Genomic DNA, 12,216 nt, shown 5'->3' with positions numbered 1-12,216 from the left:
TTTATTAGTCATCCACAAAAGCAATAACTATATAAAAAGTTCTTTCAATAGAGAAAATACTTAGAGACTTTTTATCAGTATCAGATTAAGTATCTATTGTAATAACTGTGGCTTATAGTGAAGGTCCACAATAAAGATTCAAGTAAAAATGTCAATGATATATATCTATGAATTAAAATTCATTTTGACTAGAAATGTAGAGAATCATTAAGATAACCTTTTATGTCTAAAGTATATAATTTCATATATAATTATTAAATATTCAACAAGGTTTATATACATACATAATAAGTGAATGTGTGTATGCACATGTGTGTGCACGTGTATCAGACTATTGATTGGCTCTATACTTCAAAATACAGACTGTTCATGAGATATGGTCCCAACATGATATACCAATTTTGCTGTGCTTCTACCAACTCCACACAATGCACACTGTAAATACTGTACTCTCAGAGCTACGAAAAGTAAGCATGCTATTCTGTCAATGTCAAAGTAGCCATTCATATGCCATGATAAATAACAATTGTCTGTGTCAAAAATCCCAAACATACAGTGATGGCTTCATTATAAACCAAAGCAATATTAAATGCTATGTAAATGACTAAATACTTCTGACCAAAAACACTACCAGACTAAATAAGTAAACATTTATTTTACAAATTCAAATTTTATTTTAAATACTATTAATGTTTTAGAACTGTGGAAATGTTTCAGTGAAAAAGAGTCCATTTACACTAGGTGATTTTAAGCTTCCCATTTTTTAAAAATAATTAGAGTGTCCCTGTGACTTAATGTCAAATTAACACTACTGAGAGAGTAAAGTGATACAGTACTAACAAATAGTGGAAGACAGCAGGCATGAACGAGGACTAATTCAGATAAAACAAGAACTTATTTATGGTTAACTTACTTATAATTAAAAAACCAACAAATCCAAGTATTCTTTGGTCTACTAAGTGTTTTTATTTACTCTTACATTTAATATGAAAGTCTGCATATATTTTTCAATTGAATTTATTAGGGTGACACTAGTTAAAATAATTAGTATGAAATGCTGCACATGTATACAGAAGGGGGAGAAAAACTGTCTTCAGTATCTATTCTGAGTAAATCTAGTCCTATTATGCCCCTCTGTGGCCAGCCAGTACAGCAAATTCACTGTCACACATTTGTTGATAATGAAATAATTACATCTGGAGAAAAACACGTATTTCTTCACTGTATTAAAATGATTACTAAAAATCAGTTTATGGAAAAACTTAGGGTATATTAAGTATATCTTCCAGAAATTTTATGACAAAAGATAGAAATCATCTTTCAACTAGAGTTCAAAGCAACTAATCACTCAGTGCAGTGAACTATATTAAAAATATATCTTCTAACATCCCAATATTTATGTTTCCTTCCAAAGACAAGATCACAAAATTTAGATTTCATAATGAATTTAGTACTTGAGGACTTCTACTGGCAACAAGACACATTATCTTTGTATTTTAATTAATTAAATTTGGGAAAAATAAGTTTAGAGTAGGAAAACTTCATAACAATAATTTAAGTGACACTTCATTAAAGCCTATCAGGTGGATTGACTTAGGACACTTTTTTTTTCTTGCTGAACCTTCAGTTTATTATTTTAGCTGTAAAAGAACAGATGATATCCTGCCACCTCTTTTAAGCACTAAAATGATACTCGAGAACCACAATAATATGAGAATAAGAACTTTCAGGGCCCTGGCCGGGTGGCTCAGTTGGTTAGAGCATGCACCACGTTTGTGGGTTCGATCTCCTATCAGGACCACAGACATGAGGCAACCAATGGGTGCATGAATGGGTGGAACAACAAGTCAATGTTTCTCTCTCTCTCTCTTTCTCTTCCTTTCTCTCTCTAAAATGCATAAATAATTTTTAAAAGAACTCTCAGTTTGAAACATAAGGACTGTGCTATATAATTTCCAACAAAAAGTTAGTCTAACATAGTGTAACGATTTTCATTCACAACTAAATATCAATTATTCATTTCAGGGGTCCCCAAACTTTTTATACAGGGGGCCAGTTCACTGTCCCTCAGACCGTTGGAGGGCCACCACATACAGTGCTCCTCTCACTGACCACCAATGAAAGAGATGTCCCTTCTGGAAGTGTGACGGGGGTGGATAAATGGCCTCAGGGGGCCCCATGCAGCCCACCTGCTGTAGTTTGGGGACGCCTGCTAGATAATAAAATTCTTTAACTATATTAATCTCTAGTTCAGTGAGTTATGCAACATAACTATATTATTGGTGTCTTTAAAATCTTTGCTCCTTTGGCAAGATGAACCTGGAAATAGTTTTGGAGGAATTCCTTTGGGAAATTTTCATCTTTTGAAGTTTTATTGTTAATATGTCATGGAAGGATACTGCCCTGTCATTGACAAGCTGAAGAAAGTTGAGTTGAAGATTTAGGGATAAGATTGAGGACCTAGAAACAGTCTCAAGAAAACTACTTGAAAGGGTCCCTTTTAATAAAATGTTATCTACAATTGATGCAGGGTACTATTCTAGTATTTCTCTTAGAAAACAATTTAGAAGAAAATATAATCTAATTGTCCATATCCCTAATGTTATTTTCTATCAGTTTAAAGATGTAATTAATGGCACAGTACAAATACTGAATATTTCATTTTAACTATTCCAAAGAAATGATTACTATCCATGTACTAACAACCAAACTGTTCTCTCCAGAGGTGATAGTTATATAATTGATACTGCAAATCTCAAGAGCATAATGTCCAGTCCATGAAGTTGAAAGGCCCATTGTTTAGAAAAAAATCTTAAGTTGTAATTTAACATCTTCTGATGACATGCTCAAGTCATTCTTTTCCATTTTTTTTTTCTTCAAGGATGATTGTTGTAGTCTACATTTTTCTGATTCAATGTTAATGAAATGTTAATACTAAGATATCTGTATTTTTTTAAAATCTAAGCAGAATAATAACTTAAAAAGACCACATGTCTGATTTAAACACAAAGTAACTGAAACATTAAAATATGTGGAGGGAGGCATTACTAGCACACTTCTTATAAATTTATTTTTACTTTGTACTTCTAAAATAATAGCTATTTGTAAACTTGTTTTGACTGATTTTATAAGAAAATGAAGTACTTGATTAATTATAAAGAGCAATAGATTTATTTGTGATAAAAATGCCTTATGCTTTTATAAGACCAAGAAGTTAAGAGCATAGACAGGAATATTTTTCCTAAAACAGAATAAATTATGTGATTAATTGGTAGTTTCAGATAATTTAGGTGAAGCCTCAAAATAAGTTAAATAAGACTAGTCTTACAGAATCCTTAGAAACGCCACAATTTTATGTTTAATTACAGCAGCATAAAATTTCAGATTTTTAATAATGAGAGCATTGCAATTATAAGAATGATAATAAAAGAAACTTGAGGCCAAAGCAAATGTATAGTAATAGGGATGCATACATTCCCTCAAAAAATAGATACTCTCATATTTTAAAACAAGTAACATTTACTTTAAAATTAATCCCATTCCATGTTGTTAATAACACAATTTCTAAAGTGAATACATATCCAGTCCTAATATTAATATTTTTAAAACATATAAATCCTTGGCAGGAAAAAAGAGAAACCAAACAAGGAAAAGAATTATGAAGGATGAGCACAAATCCTAAATCTCTGGTAGCTTCAGGTCATGGAATTTTTAAGAAAGGCATACTTCCTCTTTACTTAAATCAATACAGAGTATTTTTATCATAAATCACACACTTAAACAATGTATTACTAAATAAAAAAACCCACTATCTTAAAATATAGCCTATTACAGAAAATCATAGCATGTCACATAATATTATATGTTTTACCTTAGTCAGAAAACAAGACAAAAAAAATTAAATTAGTTCATTGAACTGAACTGCACTGAGGAAAAACATGAAATTTTATAAAAAGAAAATATGCTGTTCCATATTCAATGGAAAGGTCATAGATATATTTATCAATGGTAAACATTTTAAGTGCCTACAAATTTATAAAGCCTCCTTTACATTTGTTAAATTAAAACACATACATCCTGTTAACAGACATATTCTAATCTCTAAAATAGGCTGCCTCACATTGCTCAAAGACCCTAAAAGGAAGAGACCAGTAAAACCATTCAATATTCTATGCACTATTACTTTTCCCTCAGTTTCCAGAAGGGTTTAATGCATTATCATTTCTTTCTCAGTATGTCTCCATATATATCTAGTTAAAATGGGTTTGTTTGTTTTTTCTATACTACGGATAAAAATTCTCAAAGGGCAAACAACTTAAAGGAGGGAAAAACTGGATAATAAAACTACATTTTAAAAGCATTCTTTAACGGGGTATCTCTTTTACTGCAAGCTAGAGAAACCATCTAAAACACATGTTCATAATTTAACAACCTTCATCACAAAAGAAAAACAAAAAACAAAAAAACAAAAACAAAAAGTGATCAGGTTGAAAAGCAACAGAATTTGTAACAAAGCATCCTTCCAAACTAGGTGATCCAATACAAAGCATTGTTAGCAGTTCCATAATATAGCTTCTTTAAAAGTGATTATTGATCTACCCTGCATAGAGAAATATCTTAGACCTAGAAAACATCTTCCGCATGTTTTGCAAAGAGCATGCATGACTGCTAATTCACATTTTCCAGCAAATCACATATGATTATAGAGCCCCATCTCTATATATACAATATAATCACTGCCAAGATCACAAAGAAAAAGATATCAGGCATTTAAGTTAATCCTTTCACTTATTAGAAAATGAAATCACTAAAAACAGCCTGTATGTTTCAGAGGTCAAGCTAGTTAAATTTAAGATGCTTTCTGTGCTCTGAAGTAAGCTTGTTTCCATTTAAAATTAATTAAGATAACTACATAAAATTTTATATTTCTGATGAAAAGACAGCACCCTTAAAATGCTAATATTTCAATACAGAACAATTTTTATAAACATATAAGATTATTATTCTGAAAATACCAATACTAAAAGAATATATAGTTTAGCTTGACTCACCTTGCATTGTTCAGCGTTTGTCCAAAAAGCTCATTTTGTAAAATATTTGGTGGGGATGAAAAAACCCCATGAAAATGAGATAAAACAGAATTGCAGACCTGGCGCAATGTCTCAAATTGCATTTTCCTTCTTTTTTTTTTTCCTCCCTTCTCTTATTTTTCCTTACCACCTGTCTTTAAAGTCATCTATTTGCAGACACCATCAAATAAAAATATGCCAATCAAGTTCCAAATTTCTCCTGAGCTCTGTAAAAACTGTGCTTAAATGAGCAGAGGTTGATAGTTAATTGTACAGTCATTATTCTTCTAATTCAGTCGTGGAAGATTCGGTACCCGTGCAGCTTTCGGCTTTCTCCTGACTGTAGCAAGAATTCTAAACAGCAGTAAGCTTTTTGGGCATTCCCAGCTGAAGTGTGAAGCTGAGCTGCTTTCATGTACTCTACTCATATTTCTCTAAGCCTATTAAAAACACGCAATGAATAGATGCTGTCGTCAGGAATTTCAGCACATCTGGCTGCCAGCAATAAAATCTAAGAAGTAATAAAAATGGGGACAAGGTATCTTCTCAATGTTACTACTAGGTAAAAAGAAGAGAAATTATGCCTTTCCCAACCCTTTTCTCTTCCCTTGAAAAATAAATAATTCCAGCAACAGAGGATATAGGTCTCTTCAATGTTCAAGCTGCTGCATTGGACCTGAACACCCTAAAAATAAGTTGTACATCCTTCTTTTGATATCACGAAGCAATAAAAATATGACAGACCATAGAGCTTTTACTGCCTGCATTTATAATGCCACACTGCTAAAGAAACATTTAGAAAACATGTACTTCATCATGTTAATTTTTTATTTAATTTTAAAATGTCTTCATTTATTTATTTAAGAAGTCAATAGCTCAATCTAGTCCCTTTTTAAAGGATATACATTGTGATTACATGATTGTTTATGTAATTTTGGAGAAAAAATATATTCTAACAATTAAAATTCACTTAAACAGTATACATAAATATGAACTTTTCCAGAAATCAAAAAACTCAACTAATGCCAATGAGGCTTTATTAATTATTCTTAATTTCTTTCAGAAATGGTGGTCATAGCATCTTTCAGAAAAGGATGTTTCCTGGCAGCTCCAGTAGTCCTAGAACACACCAGATTACCACCCAGTCTTAATGAATAGTGCTAGTTTACATAACATTACAGGTTATTCTATATCCAAGTGCATCCATCTTTCAACAAAAGATTTTCTAAAAGTGTGAAAACCAAAATTTAAAAATCAACACACTTATACGGATGATTAATATATTTATTGATCTTTAATTTCTCCTATACCACTACATTTATTTAACAGATACATCCCTTTTAACCCTTTTTTACCTCAACTTTTGGCCCTAACTCCTTCCATTCCCTTCAGTACATATACCACTGTCAATAAATAGGTATATAAATACGCTAAGAAGTTTTTTTTTAATTGGTAAATTCTTTTTTGACATGATAAGCATGTCACAAAAGAATACAAAATGATCCTGTAATAATATAAATTTTTAAATGACACAAAAATTAATATTCTATAACAAATTTTTAAACAACTAATTTATTTTCTTTTATAAACTAAGATATTCAATTATGAGTCTGTCTTCAACTAACAGTGCTCCTATTTGCTTATTTAAGCTATAATTTTTATAGGTGCACACTAACCTATTTATGAAATATATATACAAACATATAAAGTATTTTTTGGTCTATAAAGTAGTTCTAAATTTATTTTTTAATATCCAGAAAACATTGTGAGTGGATGGTAATGTGACTATCATTTTTTAAAAATTTTTATTGAGTTTATTGGGGTGACATTGGTTAAAATTATATGTTTCAGATGTACAAGTCTTTAATACATCATCTGTATATTGTATTGAGTGTTCACCACCACCAAATCAAGTCCCCTTCCATCCTTTTATCCTCCTTTACCTTCCTTTATCTGCCCCCATCTCCTTTCCTTCTGGTAATCACCATGCTATTGTTGGTGCCTATAACATCTTTTTTTTCTTGGATTAATCCCTTTACTTTTTTCACCCAGTCCCCAACTCTGCTCCCCTCTAACTGATTTCTGTATCTATGAGCCTGTTTCCATTTTGCCTGTTAGTTTACTCTGTTCACTAGATTCCACATAAAAGTGAAGTCATATTGAGGCTGTAAGGAATTAAAGATTACACAGCTTGTAAAAGATTTGAATGAAGGCCTTCACTTTGAACTCCATTTAAAATGCTACTTCCTTGGCCCTGGCCGGTTGGTTCAGCGGTAGAGCGTCGGCCTGGTGTGCAGGGGACCCGGGTTCAATTCCCGGCCAGGGCACATAGGAGAAGCGCCCATTTGCTTCTCCACCCCCCCCCCTCCTTCCGCTCTGTCTTTCTGTTCCCCTCCCGCAGCCAAGGCTCCATTGGAGCAAAGATGGCCTGGGCGCTGGGGATGGCTCCTTGGCCTTTGCCCCAGGCGCTAGAGTGGCTCTGGTCGCGGCAGAGCGACGCCCCGGAGGGGCAGAGCATCGCCCTCTGGTGGTCAGAGCATTGCCCCTTGTGGGCGTGCCGGGTGGATCCCGGTCGGGCGCGTGCGGGAGTCTGTCTGACTGTCTCTCCCCGTTTCCAGCTTCAGAAAAATACAAAAAAATAAAATAAATAAAATAAAATGCAAATGCTCCTTCCCTATCATTCTATCTTCCATACATGTACACACATAAGTAAACGCACACAGATACACACATCTATTTGTGAAAAGATCAGTCTCTATAGAGGAATTGAAAACTACTTCCCAGTAACCAATCAAGGATATTTCAATTAGAGCAAATATCTCACAATTTCCAACTATCAACTTCTGTTTAATTCAAACAGAAGTAACCTAATGTGCTTATTATAATTTTAAGCCTATGGCCATTAAGTTGATTTTTCATATCTATGAAAGTTCAATTTGTTAGTTGGAATATATATATTTTTAAGATTCTTAATAACCATACTATCTGTGATTTTAAAAATATATAAATATATGTATATATTTTCCCCCTGTGGGTGGATTCCATTTGTAAAAATAATCAAAACCCCTTTTGAAGCAAGTTTAGTTGATTACACAGCAAACTATTCTTTGTTGTTAAAAAGAAAGTTTCTTTTGTGTTTCAAAATTGGATCTTAAGACAAAAATGGTCTAAGCAATGGAAACATCAATGGCATATGCATTAAAACATCTTCTTTGAAAGAGTAAACAATATAGTACTGCCTTTCTCAGAGCATTATTTCCTAGGTCTCAGGATACAACACACAATATTGATCAGCTTTTTCTTATCCTCAATATCCCACAAGCGACTTCTTCGGCTTTCCCACTCCATTACCACCTTTCACCTGCTCCTACTCATCCCTAAAGGCTCAAATGTCACTTTCTTAAGAACACTTTCTCTGATCTAAATTACACTCCCCATTTTTTTGTGTGACAGAGACAGAGAGGGAAGGACAGATAGGGGCAGATAGACAGGAAGGGAGAGAGATGAAAAGCATCAATTCTTTGTAGCAGCACCTTAGTTGCTCATTGATTGCTTTCTCATATGTGCCTTGACTAGAGGGCTATAGCAGACCAAGTGACCCCTTGCTCAAGCCAGCGACCTTGGGCTCAAGCTGGTGAACTTTGCTCAAACCAGATGAGCCTGTGCTTAATTAAGCTGGCAACCTCAGGGTTTCGAACCCTGGTCATCCGCGTCCCAGTCCGACGCTCTATCCACTGTGGCACCACCTGGTCAGGCATATCCCCCATTATACACTCTCACTGTGCCCTGTACTTGTTTCTCACAGCATTTGACAAAAGAGTAACAGTGTATTTGTATGAAAAAAGGTTGAACGTTTTTCACATTCAGGCCCATGAGGTTAAGACTCACATTTGTTTTTATTTGCCCAGAACAGTGCAGAGTAGGTGCTCAAGAAATATTTGTTGAATAAATAGATGCCTAAATTTTATTGAAAAAATAATTACTTTTTAGTCACATCCCATAGGTGACACAGGAAACCACTCAGGGCTTAATTTGGTTCTGTTTGTCTTAGCTTACTGCATGACGTTGTAAGTTATAAGGCTCATAGCAACCAAAAGTATTGTACTTTGCATGAACATTGCAACCTGTTATGAATATCCTGAATATTATAAAAATGTTTATAGTTAGTATTTGCTTTAAATTTTCTATACACTGCAAGCTCACAATTAACAAATACTGTAGGCCTCTATGAGAACAGAAACATGCACTTGGAGTCAAATGGCCTGGATATAAGTACTGACTCCAACTCTAACTACCCATAATATTTCACAATGTTCATGTTACATATCTGTGCTATGGTTTCTTCAAATGTAAGATAAGTTACATCACTTATTTCATAGAGCTATTATTGTAATATAAAACATGTAATATCTATAAATGCAATTTATACTCTAAAGTACATACTACTTGGAAGTAACCTCACTATAAACTATCTAAGGAATCAAACTATTCAGACCAGAATTCTCACAATTATGCCCAGGTATATTTTATTTATCATATTTATTTGTGTACCAAATATTTATTGTATTTCTTTGTGCAAGGCTCTAGCCTTCTTTGAATGCAAGGTCTCCAAGTAAAGTCAGCTCCGTGTTTACATTGAGTACAACAGAGAGGCATTAACTCTCACAAATGGTGGCAATCAGTTTCTCTGTGGCTGTTCTATTAGAATCCCTAGGATCTCACTGAAATGACAATGCTAACTAGTTCTCACAGAAGAGGTAGTAAAGGAACTTCATTAAAGAAGATATCTAAAAAGCAAGCCATATGTGGGATATAAAACTGAAAGCAACAAATGAACAAACAAAAAAAGCAAACAAAAACGCATAGGCACAGACAGCCTGGTGGTCATCAGAGGGGAGGAGATATGGGGGTAGTAAAAGGTAGAGGGGGTCAAATATATGGTGATGGAAGAAGATTCGACTTTGGGTGGTGGGTACATAATGCAATATACAGATGAGGTATCATATAATTGAAATCTATATAATCTTATTAACCAATGTCACCCCAATAAATTTAATTTAAAAAATAAACCAGTCAACACTTGAAGTTCAATCTAAAAATAATCAAGAAAATTCAAATAGAAATAATAACGTAATGTGTTTTTGTCTATTAAGTTGGCAAAGTATTGACCAGTGGGTCAGAGAATGGGCAGTCTCATACCATATCTATTGGTAGAATTATTCACTAGTAGAATCTTTTGAGAACTATTCAATAACATGTAACCAAAACTTGAAAAATGTTCAAAATCTAAGAGGACACTAGAAGAATAAACACCAAAATGAGTATTGATTAATTATCTCTGGGTCAAAACACTGCAGACATTTTTCCATTATACCTTTTGATACACTAGCCAAAAGAAAGGCCCAAAGTTCCCTATGGTAGAGCGCTCTAAAATTACAATGAAATCGTTTACCATAACATACAGGGTGGGGCAAAAGTAGATTTACAATTGTAAGTACATGAAACACAGAGTTTATTCTTGTATTATTATTATTATATTATTTCCATACGAGCAAATGTAAGTCTACTTTTGCCTCACCTTCTATTAAGTATTCGCTTTTGTTTAGCCATGCTCAAGTAAATGAAATACTTATATTATTAGTTTTCATGTGCTTAGCTACATCCATTAGTAGTAGTATCCTCTCCTTTAACAGTAAGTTCTTAAAATTCTGCATTAACTGAAATTATTTAATTAGTACCATGAACACCCAAATAAAAGGAGAAAACAAAACTTAGCACTAACATCTTTTCATCATCCCCAAAAATATATAACCTCTTAAATTAATTTAAGAGTCTTGTTTTACAAATGCCTAGTGGCTGAAGCTAAAGAAATTTGACACACACTCAAAAATTAAATGAAAAAATAAAAATTGTGCTCTTCTAAATTAATAACAACACAGACCTGTTACTTGTAAGGCACAATCACTCATGGTATATTTAAATGTTATAATTTTAAATATCTCTGATTTATTTTAAAAATTTTTAAAGTACCAAACTTTTCTATCAAAATGTTCCATACATGTAAACATCTAAACATAGCTAATCAATTAATGAAACCATATGGTATATAATATGTACAATCCATAACAAAATCCTTGAAATGCTAATGAAATTTTTCATTTTATTAAAATATAGATCTGTAGTTCTACCTATATTATTGAAACAACTGCACTATTCTTCCATTGCATTATACTTGGTCCACTGACCATCTGAACATCTGACTGATTAAAATCTGAGAAGAAATATGTATGGTCCAGGAACCAAGGTAGTTTTTTTATACATTTTTGCAAATGAAAGTCTTAGATACTAATATTTCTCTAAGGCAAGACCACAGACTTGTTCACCTCAGGGATAACAAATAAGCAAAGAAATAAAAGACAGAAGATAAGATTTCCAGAAAGAGAAGGGGCATTCAATAAAGATAGGTATATCCATTAGCAATGGTATATAGCTGATTCAACTTAGTGCGGACCAGACAACATATCCAGGTACAGAGGAAAGGAAGAATAGCCCAGACCTAAGTAAGCACACTGTAAATCTAAAGATTTAAAATAAAAATCAGAAAACAGTTTAGTTTAAAATACCAATAGTTTTGGTAACATGTTAATGATCAGCTGTTTCCTGATATACAAAAAAATTCTGTAGTATTTCCTGGGGCTTGAACTCTGTATCCAGTTTGACCAGTGCAGCTGAACAGACTCCTTACAGTTTCTACCATATCATTCAGAAAGGAATAGACAAAGTTCCATAAATGTGTGACGCCCCACCATCATTATCATTATCATCTCCCTGATTCCTCTTTCTAGACAAGAAATGTGAGGGTCAATCCCACGGTGCTTGGGCTTGAGCGGCATTATTATGAGAGGTATTACAGGGTTGCTTCAACAGTCCAATCCACAGCAGCTCTTACCAAATCAGTGCCCACATCTACAAACTGGCAGCAGCAGAAATATCTTTTTCAGAGTTAAGTTATTGAATAGCAACCCTAGATTTAAGCTCAAGGACAAAAATGTCCAGAGTGATTATCAGCTCTGTAAGGAGAGGTTCTAATTTTTAGAAGAAAAGGAACTAAGATCTCTGAAAACACAATTTGTTAAGTCCCTGCAGT

General features: G+C 33.4%; 1 protein-coding gene across 48 annotated transcripts in view; it reads right to left on the bottom strand.

Annotated features, from left to right (window-relative positions):
* RIMS2 (regulating synaptic membrane exocytosis 2) overlaps nt 1–12,216 on the bottom strand; it is a 644,704-nt gene that overhangs the window by 406,839 nt on the left and 225,649 nt on the right. For 13 of the 48 annotated variants that reach the window (XM_066379317.1, XM_066379335.1, XM_066379323.1 and 10 more), the window contains exon 1: nt 5,052–5,207. The exons of the other annotated variants lie outside the window; for them this stretch is intronic. In XM_066379317.1, the coding sequence (XP_066235414.1) occupies nt 5,052–5,173 (122 nt within the window). In that variant the 5' untranslated portion in view covers nt 5,174–5,207. Of the gene's footprint in view, nt 1–5,051; nt 5,208–12,216 lie in introns of those variants that run through there. 48 annotated transcript variants of the gene reach the window in all.

This window comes from Saccopteryx leptura, chromosome 3, assembly GCF_036850995.1.
Source record: "Saccopteryx leptura isolate mSacLep1 chromosome 3, mSacLep1_pri_phased_curated, whole genome shotgun sequence".
Lineage (NCBI taxonomy): Eukaryota > Metazoa > Chordata > Mammalia > Chiroptera > Emballonuridae > Saccopteryx > Saccopteryx leptura.
This window is presented reverse-complemented; position numbering and strand designations above follow the sequence as displayed.